The sequence below is a fragment of the Platalea leucorodia genome, assembly GCF_965183815.1.
Source record: "Platalea leucorodia genome assembly, chromosome: 7".
NCBI lineage: Eukaryota > Metazoa > Chordata > Aves > Pelecaniformes > Threskiornithidae > Platalea > Platalea leucorodia.
In genome coordinates, this window is record NC_138829.1 from 56,052,747 (window position 1) to 56,078,235 (window position 25,489).

Below are 25,489 nucleotides of genomic sequence, written 5' to 3' on the forward strand. Positions count from 1 at the left end.
GCCATATGAGAAACCTGTAGCTGAATAGCAAGTCAAGCCCTCATCTCCCTTGTCTTTTCAGTTGTCTTGACTCCTGCTTACCTATGGAACAAAGAGGGGCATTGCTACAGCTTTCAGGCGTGTTTTCTCTTTGTCTGGACTCTGGGTAGCGCCCATAAGTTGAGAAATCTTCATAGGTCAGGATGTCTGGGCTGTGGGTGAAGTTGAGATGATGCACATGCAGTGCTGTCAACTTTGGAGGAGCGAGATGCTTGAAGAACTAATAGAGCTTTGGAGGTCAGGTTTACTCCAGAGTGGGGATGTAGATATCTTTCGTCAACTGGTGACTGTACAGGGGGAGAGAAATAACAAAAAAGGAAAATTAATTTCATTAAAGCTTATTTTCTTACAGTCCTTGTTTTACAAGTTTCTAGAGAGAAAAATGTAGTTCCTAAATTTTCTGCTTTATAATAAAAAAGTATTCCCTTTCATGCCTTAAATCTGCAGACATACATCTTATGTTTTAAAACTCTATACATTTAAAAAAAAAATCTCTAAAATTTAAATATAAAATGAAACTTGGCTGCAGTTTGTGTAAAATATGACTCTGAAAAACACCAATTTTCAAGAGCAAACATTGATTTAATGTAAAAGATAATTGAAACCTAGAGGTTTCTAGCTTCCCATCCTTCCCAGTCTTTTTCTTTTCTTCTGCTCTTTTCTTATAGAATGAAAAGAGATGAGTAAGGAGGAAAAATGAATATTCACAGAAAGCTTATTTTCCACTTGTCAAAACCAGTAGAACAAAAACATTTTTTCATCAATAATCTTTCTAATTTCTGTTTTACAATGTATTGTTGCTTCCTGGCTGCTATCACAGTGTGGCCTCAAACAAAAAACCAAATGTACGTTGGTGTGTCTGAAACCACTAAATGTCAAGTGTTGCTGTTACCAAACTGTAGAGCAGGTGATCAGAGCTTGGCTGATAATTCTTAAAAATGCCATGTACCATTACATTCCCCTTTAAGTATACAAAGTGAAGCTATTGCAGGTTAAGCTGGGCTGATAATGGCCAGATTCTTCCTTTTGTGTGGCTCTGCTTTCAGGTAAGAGATATTGTGCAATATTTATTTTTCTCTCAGAAAGGAATAGTGTTGTAACAGTGATAGTCTAAGGGTATAAGAGAAATATGGTTTGCTGGCAGACACAATAGCTTTTATTGCCCTGTCATTTATAGCTGGAAAAAAACAGGCATACAGTCTCTTCATGAGGTCCCCCAATAAATTCAGTGTTAGCTGTGGACCAAAGGGAAGACTTATGAACTGCTCGGTGTAGGACATGGTGCGTATGAAGTAGCTTTTTTAAAAACGAGTGAGGAAGGTTATTAAATAAAAAGCATGCATCAAGATATTTGACAGGATAAAAATAATCGGATCAGGGAAAGTGGCCACTATATAAATAGTTTTAATATGAAAAGTTCTCTGTAACATAAAAATATAGACTGCTTGACTTAGACTGATTTTTTTAGTAGTCTGTAACAGTTCCTTTCTACTCGTATTAGCATATTGTATGCGCTAATGAATGAGTATGCATCTCTGTGAACTGCCTGTATGTGTGCTTAATCTTAAGTAGGTGAATAGTTCTTTTGAATTCAGTGAGATATAAAATTAAGCATATGGTGCACTGGGTAGAAGCCAGAGCATTTTTCACTTTGAAGGAGAGGGTCCTGTATGAATTCCTTCTAGAGACTTTTATGAAGCCCTGAATAAGAGGTTCATGAAATACACAGAAAGGAGTGGGGTTTTTTAATCATTTTTGCAACAGTGTTAGCATGTTGACGCTTCCTTTCTCTTGCCAAATACTTTGGGTTTAAAGTCTAGTTATTGAGCATACTTTTTGATGGGGGAGAACTCCACACTAAAACAAGTATCGTAAACTAAACGTGCAAGCCCAGCTTAATTTACTTCTGTAAATTCCTGGTGGATATCATCAGCAACTAAGTTCAAAAGCTAAGGACGGCGGCATTATGAGGAGACTTGTGCAGGGGTGACGGTGTGGAAAGTTGTTCTAACGCAGCCGAGCTCTGAGACCGTGCCTTCACGTGCAAAGTTACGCCACTGACATCTGAGGCCTTTCGTAGTCAGTGGAAAAATTTCAACTGCCTGCGTTTGGATTTGGCTGAAACCTCTGGTGAGAAGAGAGCTAAGGAAATCAATTAAAGGCTTTTTAAATGCACCTAAGGGAGTTAGGTGCTTGACTCCTACTGAAATTCAATAGGATTTAGTTGCTTGGAGCCTCTGGAATATCTCTACCTAAAATTGCAGGCCTGCGGTATTCTTTATTGGTCCCAGTGCTATTGTTCTGTGCTCTCGGCACCGATTAAGGGAAAATAGAAAAGCTTCGGCACAATCAACTGTTCTAACTCTGTCTCCCAGAAAGCGTCCCCTTTTTTTTTTTCAGGATATGAACACTTACGTAAATACTATTTCATCTTCATTCAAAACATTAATAAGGGGACTTTAATGATGTCCAGTAACTTCTTAGGATTAATTATGGGCCTCTGAAGATAGAAATGTGATACTGATATGATGTTTTTTGTTTTCCGTTGCCTGTTTAATCATTTGGTGCCAAATATGCTAACTAAAGAATTTTAGCAAATGATACTAGGCTTTTTGAAAGGAAGGAACACCAAGTGTTCTGGCTTTAAATGTCTTTTAAAAACTTCTTGTTATTGTTTTTTCACTTGAAAAGATGCAATTTACAAGACCTTTGGAAGTGAGGAGATTAAGTAGGGGGAGAAAAATCCCCAATCCTAAATAGTGCTTTTGGCACTTGCTGTTGCTCAGTAAGTGTTTATATATATGAAAAACCATTCATCTTTTTATTTTTGATCTGTACTTCATCAAGTTGGGATTTTTACATTATTGAGCTTGGTGTCTGTCTTTGTCTGTTTGCCTAGGCCATCTGATTTTGCTGTTCTGCGTATCTTAGAAAACACAGTACAGCTTTCAGGAAAAAATCCTGCCTTTCTCAACAGAACAAAGAGGGGCCTCTCTATACAAAGTGAGTGAGATTAGAAGAAACAGTTGCCGTCACTGCCGTTAATTTGCATACCCTGCTCGGGCTATACACAAGTGCTGTCTGAAGCATTTTGCAAGCCCTGGCATGTCAGGTGAACAGTGTGCTGCGAAGTGGACTCTAGCTCGCTCTGAACTAACGTGTAGCCTGCAGTGGTGCGGTTTTTGCATGCCACCCTTCTCTAAGTGTAAATGCAACCTATTGCTCTACATGAGAGACACATTCCTGCCTTTTTTGACCTTTCGGTGGCTGTAGAGTATATGCTGAGCCTGTTTTTCTGTTGCCCAATCCAGCTCCACAGCCCTTGGCTGACAGCAAGTGCCCCATTCGTCACTTCGCATTAGCATCAGCAGATCTATTGTCCCCTCTCTTGGCTCCTTCAGAGACCTCCTTGTCACGACTTCTGAACAAAACTTTTGGCAGTGTCCTCGCTCTACTACTGCTGCCGGAGATTGTGAGGAGGTTACTGTTCCACTTTACTGTTGGCTCACTAGCTCTGTAGCAGAGCTCCTCCGTTGCCTTGCCTTACAAATAGGTATCGGTGCAAGTAGTGCCACAGGAATCTTATAGCTGAGGTAATGCTAGTTGTCATACAACCTCTATATAAGCTACGGGAGAGCTTATTTCCTTGTTTAAAGGGATTCATGGGAACTTTATCATCCTTGAAGCTAGAATCTGAAAGAAGCCAGATTTGAAAGAATCATGGGAATAATGTGGTTGATCCCTCCAATGAGGATAAATGTAATAGAGCTTGTGATATGGCAGAGATAGGTGGGAGTCGTATTCCTGTAAAACGTTGGGGTGGGAGGAAATTCTTACAGTACAAGAACTGTGTGCTTATGAGGCTTGAAGTTGTCCCCCTCATCAATGCCACTGGTTTTCCTGTGCTTGTTATCTCCCTTTCCTCTTAGGGCAGCCACCTCTATGGCAGATGGAATAAGCTGCATGTTGTCTTTGATTTTCAGTCTTCAGTTGCCAATCAGAATAACACAGTGGTATGCTTTGCCTCCTTGCTCCTAAAACATGTATTTTACCTCTCATGTTTATGGACTTCATTGGAAAAAAAAGTCTAGACTCAGAGTAAAGGCATTCTTGTTCATAACAGGTTTCAGATGACCTCATCTAGTCCTCCCACATCAAACGGCTGCATGAACTTCTGTGATGCTCCGTGCCCAGTTACAGCTTTGAGGTCTACAGGTAGAGCCTCAGGCAATGTATTCTCTATGCAGATGCTTTCTCAGCTTCCAGAGACAATTTCTTTATCTGTTAAATAGCTGCTGTTATGGTGTCATGATCCATTCTATGTCAGGGTTTTGTTGCGTGGTTTTGTTTTGGTTGGTTTTTTTTTTTTGTTTGTTTTTTGTTTTTTCCTCCTTTTCCCCCTCCAAGTTATTAATCTGCCTAGTTGCTCAAAAACATCTCCTTCAGCTAAGTTTAGGGGCTCTGTCCTTCCTTTTGGAGTTGCTACTGCACTTTATCTCACAGTGTGGATGTTGGGTGCCTCCCAACATTGGATTGTAGCTCTTCCAATCCAGTGGGGGTGGAGTAGTAAAGGAAAGGCTTTTCAAGATGCATTTATTAGCAAAATAAACCAGACATTAATTTTGCTAATATACTTGTGTGTATTTGTTTTCATAGATCTGACTCTCCAGTCACACAGCTGAAGAAGTCTGGTTCCTCCTTCAATTCAGTCACAGTCCTTTTCATAAGTAACTTTTCCCTGTTGTCCACTGATGGAAGGGACTTTCTTGTTCTTTTGCCTAATAGCATCCTGAAGTTTGTCAAGACAGTAGTTAGTGTCTTTACCCATAGCAGGTCCGGTTCTTCGGTGTAAGTCAAACTTAATATGTGGGCTTTTAATCACAGCTGTTTTTTGAGCCCTTCTCTGTATGTTCCCTGTGTGGGCTTATTATGAAACTGTGATTAATGCATGGGAACTGTGGAGATGTGGGCTGTAATGACGGATAGCATGGGTGTGTTTGTCAGGGGACTGTGTTTTTATGGATCTTGCCTAAATTCCTTCATCAGGTGATGAGAGCTGTACTTTAGCCAGGTGATTAAGTTACGACGTATTTGTCTTGGGCTGAGGATAATTTTTATATTTTGATGGCTCTTTCATTATACTTGAAGCAATTCCCAAAGCTGTTCATGTAGTACCCGATCAGCTCAAAGGAGCTCTGTTTCGGTGTCAAAACTGTGAAAGTGATTAGAGAGATGCACTGAAAAAAAATCTGTCATGAGACTTCTGAAATGGATTCCACACGCTGACCCCAGTCCTGCACCAATGCACCAGTGAGGACTCAAGCTCCTTTACTTGTCTTTATGAGAAATATTCCATTTGCTGGCATCTGCTAAATGGCTACCTGGAGATCTATTGTAATTTCACCAAGCACTGTACCGCAGTAGAAATGCCCAAGGCTTGTCACACTAGTCTTGTCTACCTGTTCCTTTTAGTTGAAAGTGTTGTGAATTTACACATGAGAAGTTGCTCGCAGATGAAGAGTTACCGACACTGATAAGAGTTCTTCAAGAAAAGCGATCCACATGTATCTCATGTTCGTTTTATCTACCTTTTCATCCAGAGTTAATCCAGTACTCGGCTATGTTGGGATTATGTGGTTGAGAAGGCTTGAAGATGGCATTAAACATATGCCTGGGCTGAGCAGGAAGGATGGCAGAAGTGAGGGTACCATGTACAAATCCGTAATTAAAAGGAAAAAGAGTCTCTCTTCTTAAGCAAGAGGGCTTCTGTATGCCCACAGTATGAAGGTACGCAACTGTCACATCTCAGAGGGCTCTCTTTACCATGTCAATGTAAGCTTTTTATCTCAGTGTTGTATTTCTGTTTCCACCTTGTAGAAAGGAGATCACAATTACGTTACATAACGTTGAGGAGATCCTTGCACAGTGCAGTTCTTGTGTGTCTGTAATTTTAACCAAGAAAACTCTTCCACTGAGCTTTAATCCCCACTCCTACTAGCGTTTTGCAGGCAGTTTTGTCTGTATTTTATTTTTTCCCTTGTGCTGAATGTTGCTTTGTTTCTTATTTCAGTCATTCTTTACATCTTCTCTGCTCAGCCCTTTATCCTGCCATTTTCCTATATCAGCTTCTTGAAGCCATATTTCAATCTAGCTGGTTCATTGTGAGAAGCCCAAGCTTTTATACAGGGCACTTAGTAGGTAAGTGTTAACCAGGCAATTAGAAGAAAGTATCAAAGGAACAGTGGACCAAATTAATCTGTAGTGCAACTCAGATTTGCTGAAATTCTCAGGTGTGAGGCATTGCTGCTCTCTGCCAGGGTAACTGCTATTAAATGGAATTAGCCCTAATTACCACCAGCATAAATGAACTAAGGATCAGGTTGGCATCCTTCTAGTTAATGTAAAGTTTCATGTTAAGCTGTTAATCAGGAAAATATAGGCAATATTTTAGTAGCTCAGGAAGGCATAATTTGCTAATCTATTTTTTCCTGCAAGTTTCTGGCTGCTAGTATAAGTGTGTACTGACAGAAATTCATCAGCCTCCCCCACCCCCAGGAGACTACTTATTAGACTTGTGCAACGCCAGATATTAAAAACACTTTTGTCTGTCACACAGCCACGGGCAGGGGAGGGGGAATTTGCCAGTTGCTAATGGATACCTGGAGTTTTTGTGTATGACCATGAAGAACAGCTTGTGCACTTTCACCCCCGATGTTCCCTGAATAACTTGGGTCTCATTTAGGTCAATAAGCCTTTATCAAAACGTCAGGAGTGAAAAATGTGTCTTGGTGTAAGCCGACTGGTCGTTCCCTCCAGTCACCGGAGTCTATAGGACAATCAATGTTCTCTAAGCTTGTCTGCATGTCACGCAAAGAGCTGGATGACAGTAACCATTGACTGCGTGTCTGTCGCATTGTCTTTGGGACAGCCTCCATTTGCATACTTGCCGGTGTGCCTGTTATCCAATGAACCATGGAGGGCCTTTAAAAAACATACGCGCACAACTCCGATGCAAATTTCCTACGCAGAGAATACACGCTTCTTTAAAGCACAATCCAGGCTTTCACTTCCTACCTTCTTGCTATAAAACTGAAACTGTGATCCTGACAAGGGCACGGTGCCTGGTCAGAGCGCTGTTTGTGGTTTCATTGTGCTGAAACATGAACTTTTCTCTGGGTTTTTCTTTGCCTACCAAGATAACTTTTTTTGTTGTTCTCTTGCTTTTGGGGATATCTGAACAGTATTATCTGTGCTATCACATCTGATGGGAGGCCATACATCCCTTCCTCAAATCAGTTATTTTGAATGAAGGACAGTTTTTGCTCCCTGTATGGTTGCTATTGTCTTTTGCTAAGGGAGTTTCCTCCGTGGTAGTGATGAAAGGAGACGCACCAGCCTTCTGCATACAGAAGAGTAGTTGGATATTAGAGTTTATTGACCACGTCTGTGAAATGAATACCATCACCTGATTAGAAAAGACAGCCTCTGGTGCTTTATTTTGCTGTGACGGTTCCACAGCACCTCATGTAAAGCAGGGCTTGTAATTTTGCCATTCACCGTATGTTTGCAAATGACATTAGGTGGAGCTGGACAAAGGGAGAGTTTCATTGCACTTGAAGCTTCTGTCATAAGACACAGGCTTTCCCTAAAGCGTCTGCTGCAGATGCTGCTTCTTTAGATTTATGATGTTCATTATGACTTTATTTTATTGAAAAATATTTAATAATAGTTCAATTTAGAAAAAAAAAAAGAAAAGGTGAAGGGCTCTGGTGGATCCTTCAGAACAAAGCTGTAGAAGAGATTCTTGGCTGGGTTGCAGGGTCTGAGCTTCATGTTTATTACAACCAACAATCTGGACAGTTTCATTATATCTTGAAAATCTAACTGGAATACAAGTGACTATAAACAATTGTGGTAGCTGTTCTGCTGCATCTGACACCTTTCACACGTTATGAGATTGTCAAAACTAAGGGAAAGAGTCCTGGCTAATGTTTTCCTAGTTTTTCTAGAAGTGTCACAGAGTCGAACTTCAACACTGTAGTGCCCTGAGATGAACAGATTGTTATGCCATCAGGAAACCGGTGGTTTGGGCCACAAAAAGATTATAGCGAAGTCAACTGATGCATAACATTTTTTTCCTCTCTCTGCTGTATAGAGACCTATTATTTTACTCAGTATTCAGGGCAATGTCCCATGCATTTTTGAAGCTAATAATATGACTCCCATTCATCTTGACTGGACTAGGGTTGTATCCTGGTTATTTCAGTTAATTTAGAAAATAATCATAGGTACCACCTTGAGTCTCGTTTGCCAATCTGTTATGAAAAACAGCAGTGAAGCCTGCAGAAATGCAAGGAGGCTGGATAAAATGTTCAGCAGCATGTTGTCATCTCTGGAGTTGCTCTTTATATTAAATCACTCTCTGAAATAAGCAGTTCGTTCTCTTAATCTGCATTATCCTACGTAACTGTGATACCTTACAATTGGGTTCTCTGCTTTACTCTTTCCATATGCCATGTGTGGTATGTTTTCAATTACAAGCCACTATTACCTTGCCAGTCAGTACATTTTGCTGTTGGCTCTGATGGAGAATGTGACCAGCTATTAATCGAGTTGGCCAATAAGGAAGTATTGCAGCTGCCTGATACTCGAGGAAACTATGCTGAGTATGCTGTGCTCAACCAGTCTGTAGAAAAGCAAGGTTTATCTGCATATTGACTTGCAAATACATACTGAGTTCCAAATACAACATAATTGTACCTCTGTCTAATCAACAAGAATGTCAGATGTCTTTGACATCTATCACTTTGTAGGCATTTCCAAAGACATACCTTAGCGTAGGTCTGCGGTTAACGCGTAGCTTGATACCAGCAGTGCTTCAGGACTCGATCTGTGTTTCTGCTGAAGTGTCTCATTGTTGACAAGAGGATGGGAAAGGTGTGCTTGAGATCCCACTATGTTTTCAGTGCATCTGGAGACTGACGTATTGGTAACGGGTACTGAAATCTTTCTTCAGTCCATGTGAGATTAAAGGAAGACTGGAAAACTATAAATAAGTGGGAGGTTAAGCTGATACAGTAAATGGAATTGAAGCACACCTCTTCCCGAAATGAAATACGCTAGCAAAATACTCATCTTCAGAATACAGACTCTGTTTGTTTTCTTTGGCTCAGTCAGGAAACTTTTTGTTTTAATTAGACCAAGTGAATTGAACAGAATCGTTTTCAGTTTTAGTACGTGTAGACAAGCCAAACTGCATGCAATTAAAGCATTTAAACGTACTCTTAATCTTTTCTTTCTTTTCTCTTACAGATTTTTCTATGTTACTTTAGATCATTTTGGTATAGTTGACATTTTTTTCACCTTTCAAATTTTACATTTTATTTTAGCGTTTCCTAATACATTCTGAAAAAAAAAAAAACACCAACAAAAAAACCCCAAACAAACAAAAAACAAAACAAAACAAAACACACCAAACCCATACAGTAGAGAATTAACCTAGTTCCCTGTCTGTTTCTTTTAGGAAATTGTATTAGTGGTATTCTTTGGAACAGAATATGTGGTTCGGTTATGGTCAGCAGGATGCCGCAGTAAATATGTTGGAATATGGGGAAGGCTTCGTTTTGCTAGGAAACCTATTTCAATCATTGGTGAGTATGCACAGCTTGCAAAGTTGATGTAAACAATGAGTAAAGCTTGTCCTTGAAAGTTTTGAGCAGTGGAATTTCTGCAGTAGTTGAAGCCAAGTTAGAGCAAGGGCTCTTGTCATTAGCATTAATGTAGATCTCAATTTCCTTTCAGGAATCCATGGCACTGTCATTTGAGAACAAATGTAGCTTGGTTTGTTTTTCCAGAAGAGCAGAGTGTTTTCTTTTCACAAGTGATCTGAAGCTTTGCCAGAAATAAGTCTTGGCCATAGGCCTGTCTCCTGTGACCTCAGGATCCCAGACACTGTACAATAACTACAAATGTATTTTTTTGTAAAGATGCTGAACGGCCTTTTTTCTTTTCCCAGCAGCCGTTTGAATAATTTCCTATGAGTTTATTTTGCACACCAATTGAGCTATGTACTGCATGGTGGAGCATGATAGATGGACTGTAGTTACTTTGTGTATCTATTGGATAAAAATACAGTTTTCAGTGTGATGCATTTGGAACTGGGCACCTGACTTCCCTTGATATTCACTGTAGTTGGCTTCCTAACATGACTTCAGTGTTCTTTGAAATTGCATCCATGTATTCCATATATGCCTTCGGCTGGGGCTGCACGGCTAGAAGGCGCGTCCCCTGGGTGGTGGATAGGGGATCCCTCTCTGGAGGGTGCACCGGATAAAATTGAAGAAGGTGCCGCGAACCAACGCAGCCTAAGGGAAGGCCACCCTGACAGAAAAACCACTGGCCCTCCAAGTCATGGGGGTTGGGCAGGAGGCCAACTACCTCCTCCCGGAAAACAAATAAAAAGTTGCAGAAACGACGAGCATCAACTCAGAGATGGAGAAAATCAGTAATGAAGTGAGGAGGAGGAGATGGAACTGGATTGGTCATGTCTTGAGGAAAAAACCAACAGAAGACTGTGCTGTGGCCCTTGGGACTCCAGAGCACGCAGCCGCAGACCGATCGAAGTGGAAGAACGATGTTCGCGCCTTGTGTGCCTCCTGGCACTGAGAGAATTCAGATCAGATTCCATATATGTCACAAACCATTTTTTTTTCAATGCTTGTCATGCATTTAACCATTTCACTGAAAGAAACATAATAATCCAAAATCAGTCTGTATTTTATTAGCCAATGTTGAGAGAACTATGTAAAGACTCTTGCCCTGAAGCACTTAAAATATAAATGGATTAAACGAACCAGATTTTGGAAGAGGACTATTGTTATAGAAGCATAGTAATTCTTGTTCTGTGACATAGTTTTTTCCACTACTCAGAAACATTATTTGTTGTTGAGTAGACGATATAGTTTTTCATAAACTATTTACAATTTTGCTGAATATAAATTACAAAATTTTGTACATGGGTATTTTTACAATCATAACATAGTTTAGCTTCTCTGTGCATATATATATACACATATATATAAAATAACAACTGTATCTCAGGTGTGACTGCAACTATAAAATGGCTTTGACTGCCTCTTTGCGCACTGTCCACAATCCATTTCTCTTGAGACCTAGAACACTCAGAGTTCTGAAACATCATCCAATTTATTTCAGCTTGGAAAGCAAAACAAACCTCCACTTTCCCAGATATGTATCAAGAAATATTTCATTCTCCAAAATACAGAGTTCCTTTCCAAAATTAACTAGGCCTGAGGCACAGTACAGTCCTAGGGTAATGACTGACACTTAATTAGACTTGTACACTAATTCCAATTTTTCTCTCCCTTTTAGACCTGGACAGATGAAATAATAGTAAGGCAGTTGTCTTATATATGAAATAAATCCCAAAACCTCTGTCAGTGAATATAATACTGTCTAAGACAGGAGAGAAAATAAGATGCGCAGAAGAGATAATAGGTAGAAACTGCTGAAATCCTCAAGGGTTATAGCTAATAAGGATTCCAGGCTGCTGAGGCTGCTTTACAGTAACTCATATCACTCTCATCATTCATCTAGAATGTGGCCATCTTGGACCCATCCCAGTAAAACCTTTATATCATATCACACAATTATATTTTCTTTATATGCTACAATAGAGACCTCTTGATATATAAACAAAACTCTTAATTTGGGGTGACTGTTCAAATTGTTAAAATAATCTTGGCATTCGTTCTAGTAACAGTCTAGCAGAAGTATTGCAAGATGCTACTAACTCATTTTTTCAATTTACTTTTATTTTCCAGATTTAATTGTAGTTGTTGCTTCCATGATAGTTCTTTGTGTGGGCTCTAAAGGTCAAGTCTTTGCAACCTCAGCTATCAGGTAATTATATACAATGCAAGAAAATAGTGTGACCTGAATAAGGTGTGTGGGTTTTTTTTTTTTTCTTACCTCCTGTTTCAATTCTTGTACGAGAAAATGAGTCACTGCTCAGAGTCATGTAACAGCGCAGATCAGCAATCATGTATGGGTGTGAAACAGTGATCCCATTAAGTGTATGGGAAATTTTGCATGTGTTGTCTGGTTGTAATGCATTTATGTCTGGTGGGGATAGAGGTGCACATACTCCCGCCCCCTTTCCCCAACTTGGTGGGTTCTGCCCAAATCCTGTTTTAGTTTCTTGGCTCAGTTTTATAGCAGCTCTTTCATGCTTCATGTCTCTGTCTTCAAGCTGCTTCTTCATAAAATGCCAGGGGTTAATGGTTGTAAATTCCTGATGGACTGAATCCACCTTGTGCTCAGGAAAGTCACACCACTTGGTTTTCTTGAATGAGAGGGTACATGGCAGTGTACTGTGCTCTGCGCACTAGCTGCAGTGATGCTCTAGGATTGCAGTGACTCTCATAAAAAGAACATTTTAAAATATTATTGGACTGTCTAGTTCAAATTGCCTGTGAAATTCCTCAAAGGTGAGGAATTTGGATCTTTAGTTAGCTGTTTCTGTATGTTGTTTCCTATCCTGGCGAGCAGGTCAAATATGAGTTGATGAATGTTTTCTAGAGCATTCACAGTTTGTATCCAAAATTCCTGAATCCTTGAGTTATCCTTACTAGCCATGTGTACAAAGGTCTGTCCATCTTGTGCAATCTCCCCATGCTGTCTTCATAACAAACAAGATGAAAGATGGGTGAATGGAGTGAAAAGAGACAGGCTGCTAAGTCTAACATAAAATACTATGTGTCTCTTAAAACGGTCCTTTGGAAGAGAGAGACTTCCCCTCTCCGCCTCTATTTCTTCTCTTGTATCTTTAGGCTCTTCATTAATTTAAAAATTGTGTTCCAGGGGCATCCGTTTTCTGCAGATTTTACGAATGCTGCATGTAGACCGTCAGGGTGGTACGTGGAGGCTGCTGGGATCAGTAGTCTTCATACACAGACAAGTAAGTTTGAGAACTCTGAGGAATGGCATAATAATTGATGCAAAAGTCCTTATATTCAGAACAGCATGTATGCAGACATGCTGATGATGTCAAATATATTGAGTGTGGAGGGAGGCAGGCAGTCATTTATTTTAACCAAGCATGGTTGTTCTGCCTTGTTCAAGGGACAAAAAGTTCCTAAAAGATTAAAAATATTCACCTCCACTATGGCAAACTTTTGACTTGTAGTTGGACTTAACCACAGAAAATGAGACTTCAGAAAAGAAGTCTGAATATTTCTAAAAGTATGTTTCTAAATTCCAGAGTTGTTTTGAATGTGGCACTGTCTGAAAAAATTACCCACCTACTTTTTGGTGACCACAAGGTTAACGAGTCACAGTTGCAAGTGAGGAGGTTGTTTTGACTCTGTATTTGAAATATGCATGCTGGGCCAAGTCATCAGCTATGGTGTAAATTCGTTCACCATTATGTGCAGTGGATTTTTGTTAATTTGCACAGCCAACAGTCAGTGTCAATGTTTATTAATTGCTGAAATTACATTCTTCTGTTCTAATTATCATTTAAAAAACCATCAGTGATAGGCAGTTGAAGTGTCTCAAGAGTATTATAATGCTGTTATTTTGATTCTCTTTGCAGGAACTGATAACTACACTCTACATTGGATTTCTGGGCCTGATTTTTTCCTCTTATTTTGTGTACCTGGCTGAAAAAGATGCTGTAAATGATTCTGGAGAAACAGAGTTTGGCAGCTATGCAGATGCCCTGTGGTGGGGAGTAGTAAGTATAACAATGTCACATGTACTAAAAGTAGTTAACGCCTTCAAATATGGAGTAAAGTTCAAGGAAGCATGGAGTAAGAACAGCACTTTGAAATGGCCTTTTGTTGCTTCAATACACTTTCTGGTTTTGTAATTCTGTGAAATTAAGAAAATACTATAGATGATCAGTAGTTTTATTTGGTGTTTATAGTCTTATTTGATCCAAAGTTATGAAATTATGTATACAAGCTGTAGAAACATCTATTCATGTTTCTTTATCCTGTCTTTCCGTCTGTTATAGTGATTACTTCTTGCTACCTTTCTCATGGTAGGGTTCAACTTTCTAAAGTGGTTAGAGTCTTGCTAAATCAGGGCTAGTGTTTTGGGATTTTGTGTATGTGTGTTTGGGGTTTTTTTTGTCCTGTTTTTAAAAACAAAACAAAAACCCCCAGATATCTGTGGTTTGCAATTCACAAATTACTGTCTGGGACAGTAATTCCCTGTTTATTCAGAATGGATTAACTCCAGAACAAGGAGCATCTGAGACACTTAAGAAATCCAGGCACAGGACTGTTTTAAAGTGATTATATTGCTTTGGAACCTACTTAGTATCCTAATGTGGCATTTGTCTGTGCTGTGTCGACATACCATCTTGCTCAGAGATTTCTCAGGTTTCTCAAGGTTACTTGGCAGTGCTAGGTTAATGGTTGGACTTGATGATCTCAAGGGTCTTTTCCAACCTTAATGATTCTATGATTCTAAGGTGCTGCCACACTTTGGTGTAGATGTATCTTTAGTTCTGCTAATAAAGTTCTGCTTTCTTGCTGTTGCTAGTGACAGTTGGCTCTCTATTTTCATTTAGTATATGTACTTACTAGTTTGGCAGGTCTATTCTGGGATTATATTTTAGTAAACATTTTAATTTTGTTGCTTCTGCTAGTAACAATTCCCTCTTTCTTTTCTCTCATGATATGCAAATATTAGGTTGGCTGCCGTGCTCTGGGATTTCCCATCTGTAATTGTTTCCCTTTCCTTTTCCTATTACAGTTCAAAGAAGGGTACTTTCTGGAAGCTGTTTTTCCTTATCGTTAGCACTCAAGCAATGACTTGTTTTCATCTGCTTTAATTGTATGTAGCATAATAAAACAAACTGTCATCATTAAATGCTACAGATCTTTAAAATGCATAGGCGTCACTAGTGATTCCATGCTGCATTTTTAAAGTGTGCTAATCTTGTAGAGTCTTCTCTTTGTTGTTTTAAATCAGAAGACATTGTTTCTTTTTTCGTTAAAAATGAGACTACTGGTAAGTCCTATGTACAAGAACGATAGGACTAACACCTCCGTTTCACTAATAAAACATTTTTTAAGAAATATTTTTAATAAACCTCTGCGTGTGTGCGCTTATGTAGTCTTCTCTCTATAAACAGTACCACTTGCTGTTTCAGGAAGGAAAGATCTATTGATGAGCAAGCCTCTTGCAGGTCTCCTGGTGCTGAAATGCATATGTAGCCTTTTTTGAATACAACAGGTTCTGTTTAGGTTGCTACTGAGATCTGCTGCAGAATTCTTTCCTCTTGCTGTCTGCCGTGGTTAAATACAGCCTCTCTTAGGATCAGAAATTTTGCTGTGTAGCACAAGGAAGTGGCTTTCTAGCAAGTAGCTTTTTCAGTGCTTTCATGTCATCACAGCATTTTTATTTTCCAGTACAGTGGTCAGATGACTCGGTAATTAACAGTGGCAGATGTAGCTGCATTTAAAAACACATGCTGTCGTTGGCGTTGGCATTAAAAATTGAGTATGTGACAGACCAGATTGGCTTACTGAAAATACAGTAAAACCTTCCATAGAAGCAATATGATCTGTCAGGATATTGAAATATTCTTCTTTCAGGGAATTATTGCTCAGTTAATAGGCATGACAGTTATTTTGTCTTTTTAATTCCAATAAACTTATTATCATAATTACACTTATTGATTAAATATTCTCTCTCTGTTATAACTTCTATTATGTTGCAGCATGCCACTTGAAGTGTGAGACTGCATTTAACGAACCCATAATGTGATTTCTTTAATATTAAAAATAGAATTTAGTGTCCTTGTTCTGCTCTAAACACAGATGCTATATTTCTGCTAACTGCTAAAAGGATTTAGCAAAGCAAAACTGAAATCGATTCAGGTCTGTCCATTTCTGGTGTTTTGATACTGTAATATTCTTCATGCTTTCTGCTAGGAAAAAGCCCTTTAAAGATAGGACAATAACTGGGAGGTCATTAAGTATCAGGATGCTTCCTAATGAAGGTCTCAAACTCATACAAAAACCTTCTCAAAGTGTTAGGTCTCAAAGGTTTCGGTTATGTTTCAGCCAGAATTTTTAGAATCACTTAAACACCACAAATGCTGGCCACTGAAAGCCTGTCTCAGTCTGTTTTGAACTGGACACGCAGAAGAGGATAATCCACAGCTCCTGTTTCAAAAATCATCAAAGATACATGATCTGTCTGTAGCTGATCTCACTTCTCTGAAAGTGCACTCACCTTGCATAGTAGAGAATACTTCTAAAAGAAAAGTACTTGATGATGTTTTCAGATCCCCTTTCATACTCTACAACATTGCACTTTTTTGGTTATCTCAGTGTATGTCTGCGCTGCTAAACAAGTTCTTCGAGTAGTGGCAATAGAATGTGTGGCGTAGCAGAGAACAAAGGAAACCATATAAAAGGTCTGTGTTACCACAACTAAACTGCATCTGGAATTGGGTACTTTTATATTACTGTGCTTTGCTGACTAGAGACATAACCATAGGGTGCATAACTTTTAATTAAATGTTCTTCATTGTCATTGTTATTTATAAATCTATATTGCTTTTCCATTTCCATATGTAAATTGGCCTCCTGGGCTTTATTTGAATTTCCTTAAGAACTCTGGGCTGTAACTATTCACCATTCCAGTTTATGGGCTTCTTGAAGAAACCTGAGGTTACCTTGTGGCACAGAGTAAAGATTTGTTTGTGTTATTGCTGGTTTTGAATGCAGTGCATGTTATATAAATAATTCTGCCAATGGCTGCGTATCTGTTTGTCTTTCAAAAGACAAGTTTAATATTTGCAAGTAAAATACAAGTAACATTGCATCTTTTAGCTCCCCAGAGCAAGTACTAAAAATTAGTCTATGTTGTCCTTCATGTCCAGACTAACAGTCTTAAAGACCTAGTATAGATTCTGGACAATAAAAACAAGAAATTTTTTTTTAAAAAAAAAAAAAAAAGGCATGCTAAATGTTCTCACCAAATCTGTCAAAGCTGACACCTTCAGGGACTGTTATTGGCTCACTGTCTCTGGGGTTTTTTTGTGTGGTGGTTTTTTTGTTGTTGTTTGTTTGTGGTGTGGTATGGGTTTTTGTCCCACCCCTGTCCCCCCCGCCCCTTCTTAAGCATTAAATTCAATTGTGCCTCAGGCAGACTGAGGGGACCTCTCCTTTTGATACCCACTGAATGATACACGATTTCCAACCTTCACATCTGAACAAACATCTTTCAGGAAAACCATTATGTGGATTGTGCTAACAGTCTCTTTGATCATGAACGCTGTTTGCCACAAGCAATTATTGAATATAGCCATGCATGGATATTGCACTGCGCCTGTTCCTTTGAATTGGTTTGAATTGGATCGAGCAATTGTCTGCAAGTACCAGCTTTAGTTAAGAGTTTCTTGTTCCTTTAATTCACCAATATATGCTTTCTCACCAAGGACCAAATTCAACAAAACATTGATAAGTTGCTGACTTCTAAGCATAGATAAAACTACGTTCCCATTTAGTGAAGCCTATCAGTATGTGCTTAACGTAAACTGAAAATCAAAATTGTGGGAAAGCTGTGCTGAAAAGTTGCAGAAAATACCACTTGAAACTACATGTGCATAGAACTTTTGCTAAATTAGAACAGATCTGATTTAATTTATAAATAGTTGAACATAAATATTGAAAAATTGCTACATAAAAGGAATCTTGTGTTATGCAGAACCCTTCCCCCCCTCTAAATTAAAAAAGCTGTTGAGGACTGTACACTGACTTCAATGTTAGACAGAAGGCAACACTTCATTTTTATTCTTTTTGTGATTTGCAAGTCAAGAATACAACAATAGTCCTGTTATATCATTTTTTTTTTTTCTTTTATTCTAATTTTTGGGATGAAGTGTTTGGGGTTTTTTTTTGGGGGGGGGGGGGGGAGTTGCTTATTTTAAGAATTTTTGGAGTGAGGGTTGGAAGATGTAAGGGTTCATGTATTTGAATGCAATGCATTGCAATTGCATGCAATCTCCGCATCTTGCAACTGCCTTCTCATCTCTGAGCTTTAACTGCATGAGCAGTTCCAGCTACGTTTTATTCTCATTTAATGAAGATCTGTGGGGTAGATGTGGAGAAACCTTTTAAAATTCTTACTTACAAAGTACAGATGTAGATATTCTTACATCTAGAAAACACTCTTGGGACTTATTTCCTTAATTCCCAAATCTTTAAACCTCTATAAAAAGATATCAAGGAGCTAGGAAAAAAATTATATTTAGAAGAATCCAGAAATTTTCAACAGTTGTTTTCCATTTGATGAAACAAAAGCAAAGTATTTAAAAATTTAGATAATTTTCTATGTCAGGATGTAGAAAAAAATAATTATAATTAAGGAATTCAGCTTTCATTTAAATTTCAATAATTAGCACAAATTGTGCTTCTGTTGAAATGGGTCTGTAGGAGGCCGAAACTAACTTCGCTCTGATTTTCCTCTGTCACGTGGCTAGAATTATCCTCATAGGAAGATGTTTTAAAATTTCTGTCCTAAGATATTTTGCTACCTTGTATATGCTTACGCATTCTTTTTTTATTCCCCTTGTTGTACCTAGATAATGCTGTTTCTTTTCAGTGTAATTACTATGTTTTGTGAGGTATAATATCGTACAAATACTGAATGGAAAATAAATAGATGCAGAATTTCCATGAACAGTTCAGAGATTGTAGTCAAACTATCTGCATATGTTGATAACTTACCCCAACACTTCCTTCAATGTCACACTGAGATATAGAGGGTACTGCTTCAACTGACTGCTTTTTCTGACATTTTTTGTACAGAAGTGATCTGTTGAGCAAGGTCTAGGTAAGAGTAACTCCTCTACTATAGATTAAGAGCTATATGCGCTTGAGTTCAACACTGGTGAGATCAAGTCCAATAGGCAGAGCTGGCTGTTGACTTTGCCAGCAGCGTGACTGACGGTGGCCAGCAGAGCTCCCACCATTTGCCATTCATCTGATCAGTAAGCAGAGAAGGGCTGGCATACTGCAGCCTCCCAAAGAAAGAGGGTATTGCTGTACTGTAAAATTTAAACAACTCATGATGGATTAATTATCAAGCTAGGATACAAAGCTGCTGGATCTCCTATGAGTTTTATTGCTTGTGTCCATGTATATGTTTATTACTGAGTTCAGATCTAAAATTGTCTGTTCGGTCCAAGTAAAAATGATCATAATAATGATCAAATGAAAAAAACAAATCAAATAACCATCTTCCTGGGAGGTTTTAAGTCTTTTTTGCTGGACTATGTTTTCCTGATTTAGTTACCTTTGTATTTTGGTAGGGGTGCTTGTAGGGGGAAGGAAAAAAAAAAAGCGCTCAGATGAACCGCAACACTTTGCCTATACCTTCAGTAATAATAAACAATTCTCCCTATTTCTGTGCAAGTTTATGTCCTGTATCTTGTCATCCTTGAGAACTACTGCCAGGATGATCCAGGGGATGAATAGACTATTTTGCAAGAGCAAGCGACAACAGCTTTTGTTTGTGAGGCTAAACACACTGAGAAAGGGATTCAGCGGCCTTTGGAGCGTGCTGTGTTGCAGGTGTGTGTACTGCAGGAGCGGGATAAACTGAAGCCATGAAATGGTGGAACAGAAGAACAAGGCTGGAAACCCATCTTTCAGAAATGAAGACAGGAACCTACAAGAATGTCTGGTACCATCATAAGCATGAGGTTCTGGAATAACGTCCCAACAGGAACAGTGAGGGGAAAGCCAACTCATTTTCAGATGGAGTTGCATTTTCAAGACATAGTGAATGAGATGACATAGTGGGGCAGACTTGAACTAGCCAGAAACTAGGAATAGCAACCAGAAAATCCCTTCGACCCTTGTATTCTTACTGACTTGGTTAAAGCTGCTGTAGTCCCTTTTTCATTGCACAGAACAGACTTAGCAAATTTATGTGACCTCAATGCTCTAACTTAATTTTCCTCAGTTGTTTTTTTTAAGACTCTTCTAGTTTTATCTCTGAGATCTCACAAGCGGAGATTTTTAGTTTGGGCCACCCTTTGATTAGGACATTTAGAGTGGCCAGTAATTTGGTCGGAATTGATTGATGGCTGAAAATGACATCTTGAGGAGGTATTAAACTAAGATCCAAGAGTGATGGCTAGGCAGCACTGAGGATCTATTGTTTGAGAGACATGACACTGAAGTTAATATGTCTGTCTGTTGCATTTGCGGTTGGATGTACGGTTCCATTTCATTTCATATCCGAAGTTATTAGAAGTGTTTCAGTGTCCTTCAGATGTGGTTGTGTATCAGTTATGTACTTCAACTGAATCAAGAATGACTGTGTGAGCCTGCAATGATAACTGTATGAAAACGACTTTGAAATTTTAAGAAGAAAAAGAATCCAAACATCCCCTTTAAATGTTTGTAATAGTAGTAACCAGGAAGTCCTTTCTTCAGCTTTGGATTACAATTTTAATTCCAATGTTTCAAAATATTCATGTCCTGTAGAACATGGTCTTTTAACTTGTTCATCTGAAGGATGTAACTTGAATCTTCTGAGAGTGCTGCAATGTACATAGGGGTCATTGGGAGCAGAAAGTGGAATTTCTGTTGTGTGAATCGGTTCTTATTGCTAACATCCTTATATGCACAAGGAAGAAAAATATTGTCATTTGGAAAAGAATTCAAAGTATCAAAAGATCACTAGGGGTTTTTTTAGTTTTATACAGGTTGCATACTTTACACTAAAAAAAAAAACCATGAGTGTCTAACCTGTTTGCACTTGTTCTGCATAGATTTTAGCAACTTGGAAAGATTCTATTTGCATGAATGCAGTTGACTGAATAAGATGTCAAGCAGTAGAAAGGCTTTTAATGTGTTCATTAGAGGTGTAGAAGAAAGCATTCATACCATTTTGCAATTTACTGTACTTTAATTGCAAAGAAGTCAGGGAGCCGTTTTTGTTTCTGGTATATCACTGGACGTTGTTCTTGTGTTACTTGATTTAATCAAGATGGGTATTGCGAGTGGGTCAGAAAATTCTGAGTGGTATTTGGTATGCAAAACAATGCCTAGTGCAGTTGGTTTTGAAGTTGCAGTGCTGAAAATTTAGAAACAAAGTAGTTAAGGTATTTTCTATAAGGTGACTTTCCCTTATTTGCTTTAATGCGTGGCTTTTTTAATCTTTTGGCTTGTGTCTGCTCCCTCAGTCCTGTGATTTCTGCCTTTTTAATACTGCTGAATCATGTGTTCTTGTATGTTGTAGCTGTTTAACTATCCAAGTTTTTGCAAGGTACACGGCAAGGATTTCATCAACAGAGCGTTGTTACTCACCTGATTAGTTTGCTGGGCTCACTTTAGCCTGATAGCCTTGAATAAAATCCCTTCCCTATTCAGTGCTGACGAACATTACTATTTCTTCTTGCTGTGTGGATTTTTGCTTCGTATTTCCTCCCTCAGACTATTGATGCATATTTAATAGGAACAAGATTAGTCTTAATACCAAAGCCTGTGGTGATGTACACCAGATCAAAGTTCTGAAATAGTCAATGGATGAATATGATTTTGTTCCTAATTAAAACAATTAGTTTTACATGCTGCTTTTCAATGAAAATTTAATGTGTGAGCTGTTGTATCAATTTAATTTCATTATGCCAACATATTTACTATGCTAGAGTAGAAGTTGAGTCAGTATTTCCATTATAAGATCCTATTTTACAACTGTAAAATTAGTATTGTACTCTTTAGGGCGTTATAATCTGGCTGTAAAAATTCATTTAGGGCAGAAACTTGGCATGTAAGGTTTCAACAGCATATATCTTGGGGGAAAAAGAAAATGTAATTTTGGAATACAATGCATTTGTAGATGGATTAGAGTTATGAGGGCAGAGAAAAATGTTAACTTAAACACACGCTTTGATTTGCAACCCGATTTCCAAAGTGTTTTTTAAAAACCTCCTAAACAAACAGCACAGAAAAGACTTTTCTGGTGTCACTGGTGCTTCATGTAGACCAATTCAGAAGGGATGGGTGGGGGTGGTGGTGGGAAAGGAGAGATGAATACTACTTAGTTGTATATGAATTTTTCTTCAGTTATACTTCAGTGAGCTCAAAACCACCTATTTCTTTTCATGTTTCTAGTTAATGTATATATTTCAACATGATGGTAAGATTGTAACACAGAATAGATGGAACTTCTCAATGACAAGGATTTGTAAATATTTTCAAAAACTGAGGCATAAACCACTATCTTGTCTCATAATGTTTTATGTAAGAAGGTATTGGAGGCCGTCACTTTTCCCATAATTTTATTTCCTTTTTTATACCATATTTTTTGAACAGGAAATTGTAATAAGAATTTAGGATTTTTTTTTTTCTTGTTTTAAAAACCTGGCCCTCTTATGTAGGTAAGGAGATAATGTCATCCCTTCTGTTCCTCATCAGGCCCTGATTTAAGGTGGTATTTCAACAAAAATTTCAGGAATACAGGCAAAGGTACTTAGGTACATAACTCACCTTACTAATTCTTAAAATACTTTTGTAGGATATGAAACAGTTTTGGAAATAAGCCACTTTTTAAAACTTCTATTAAAAATTAAATGCTAATACTTAAATATTCTAAGTATCAATAAAATAGCTTGCAACAAAACTTTTAACATCACCATCTCGAGCAGCTAGAGCTGTCCCTTTTCATGTGTTTGACAGACACATAATGATGTTGTGTAGGTGGGCAGGTTGAGTATGGATGGCTTGCTTCGTGTGTTTCTGAGGTACAGCTCAGGTCAGAACTTACACCCACAGGATTTCTGTCTGGTGTCTCATCTTTTAGTAGGAATGGACAATTATTAAACTGGCTGACAGCCACACTTTTCCTGAAGCAGTTGTCATGACCTTTTATTTCCCCAAACCCAAGTTCTCCATCCCTTCACCCCCTTAACAAACATCTTGCCTCTATAAATCTGTGCTTCCTTACTCTCCTCCTCAGGAGATGCTGCCCTGGGCATTGCCTGCATTATGCAGTCACTAGGTAGTACACATTACAGCAGACAGGCGAACTAGGAGCAACTGCAGGACAAGGTGGGGATGGCCTCTGTATATTATTGTCTGGGAGTAACGTCCTCTGTGTCCTGGGCAGCTGAAGGCTGTCCTGTCAGAAGAAAATCTGAACAGCCAGCAATTGAGGTGTGCTTCAACTGCTTGAGAGCTTCATGCGGTTTCGCATGCTCTGATTTGGTTAGCCTTCTTCAAAGCCACAGATAAAAATCTCTCTAATTTCCAAATTCAGAAATAGCTTGTGGCATAGGTGAATCTAAATTGCTCTCAAATGCCAAATGTATCCTGCTCCAAACAAATCCATTCTTTCCTTGAGCTCATGCAAATAACGACTTATTAAGCCTTGTTATGCTACATCACTCTGGTGGTAATCTTTACTTCAGTGTTTTGAAACCCAAACTCAACAGATGTTTCCTGCATGTGTGCATTAAATTATCTGTTCTTGCTCTCGATGTATTATATGAAGTAGTGATTCATTAGACTATGTTTTCAGGATCTTTACTGCACGGAAATTTTTCAGCTTCTCTTGCTATTTATACCAATGTTATTCTCTAGAATACTTCATGTCTGACCCCAGTCATAGTCCATGGTTACAGTGTATATGTATGCTCCTTCTATGCCACAGCCCTGTAATACTCTCAGCAAACATCTCCTGCCCATAAAGAAAATCAACAATTCAGAACTGTTGGCAGCCTCCCCTTAAGGAAAGCGCATGATGTGGGCAGGCCACCCATATCCCACTAACTTCATGTGCTGTAAGCCACAAAGACTTAAATTAATGGTTTTACATTACAAGATTTTAAACATGTATTTTATTGTAATTCCATTTCCTGTACCTTTTTCCATCTATTACAGATAGGGAAGCAAACCTGGAGAGGAAAGTTACCTTCATTAATGTCACACAGACTGTCATTGGGAGAGTTAGGAATGCAACTAATGTTTCTTTAAATAAAAAAGGAAGACAGAACAACAACCCAAAATTGCCACGTTAATACTTGCTATAATGCTCTATGTATTTTTCTTTACAGGTGACTGTTACAACTATTGGCTATGGGGATAAAGTACCTCAGACCTGGATAGGAAAGACCATTGCATCTTGTTTTTCAGTATTCGCAATTTCATTTTTTGCACTACCTGCGGTAGGTTATCTTGTGCTTTTGCTGGCAATTTGGTGTTGACTCATTAGTTGTCTGAGGAAACTTTTGTTATTGATTTTTTAACCTTTCATTTAACCTGATGTTATGAAAGGTTTGGATTAAACTTTTATATTGTAGTTAAAATATATGTAGCTTGTAGAAGCAAAAGAGCTTCTCCAAATAGCTAAAAAAAGTAAATATGCAGTGTTTATTGTATGCAACGCTAGATTTGGTATGTATTTGAGAAAGATATATTTAATTCAAAATACTTTTTCTGCCCGTCTCAGAAGCGTAAAGGAAACTATTTCTCATGCTAATTATTTCTGGACTCAGTGACTTAGTGATGTTTTGGCTTTTTAAGGCATTTGCTCATAGTTTACTCAACTGATTAGGTCCAGGGTGAACTGCAGAATTTTCATACACATCCTTCTTCTAGCAAAGCTGCCAAAAAGGTGTCACTGGCAGAGAGACAACAATAAGCAACCAGGGACACTGATGCAGCTCTTTTGCCAAATTAGCATCTGTCCATGGCCAAAGTCCCATTTTCAGAAGTGATGTAGGGCTGAGCTTTTAAAGGTGTTTGGCACTTTGTTTGCATGGAAAACAGGCTCCCAAGTACTTTCTCACAAGAAACAAGGAACTTGAGTACCAAGGGTAAATTCAAAATCAGGGAAACCTGGACTGTGGCTTGAAAATGCAAAATGTTCAGTGCTAAGGGTAGTTAAGGGTATTTTTTTCACAAATTTAGCAATACTCCTGAATTGTGCTGTTAAAATGTTTGTGCACCCTGAAATGTGCTGTTAAAATGTTTATTTTTCAGCAAGTTTTTCAGTTCAGTGACACAAACAGTTCTGTTAGCAGATGTTAATGTAGTTGTGGCGGGGGAAGTGGTGGGGATAAGCACAGGATGGATGAGAAGAATACCTTTATACCAGTACTGTCACAAAAATTCTTCACAACGTGAAACAGTAATTATTAAAACTCTTGTGGGTTTTTAAAATTAGTCGCTTACTTTAAAGGTATGCAAGCTTTTGCAGAGGAGGGCAAGTGTCGATTTTTAGACTCCCCAGTGTCGGTTTGCCTTTAAAGCATATTCTTCCCCTCTCCTCATTCTAATCTCTTTCACATTTATTCCTTGTTTAGAAGAGAGATCCAGTAAATGAAATGATCGGTAAGAAAAATGCCAACAGCTACTATTTTGACTGAAGAGTTGTTTGTTTTTTCCTCAGA

The 25,489-nt window shown here is 38.5% G+C and overlaps 1 protein-coding gene across 1 annotated transcript in view; it reads left to right on the forward strand.

The window, feature by feature from the left end:
• Positions 1-25,489, forward strand: part of KCNQ1 (potassium voltage-gated channel subfamily Q member 1) — a gene marked incomplete at its 5' end in the record, with an annotated part of 370,416 nt that overhangs the window by 83,262 nt on the left and 261,665 nt on the right. Inside the window, 5 exons of the mRNA XM_082317249.1 lie at positions 9,563-9,689; positions 11,883-11,961; positions 12,922-13,018; positions 13,655-13,795; positions 24,152-24,262. Of these exons, the coding sequence (XP_082173375.1) occupies positions 9,563-9,689; positions 11,883-11,961; positions 12,922-13,018; positions 13,655-13,795; positions 24,152-24,262 (555 nt within the window). The remainder of the gene's footprint in view (positions 1-9,562; positions 9,690-11,882; positions 11,962-12,921; positions 13,019-13,654; positions 13,796-24,151; positions 24,263-25,489) is intronic.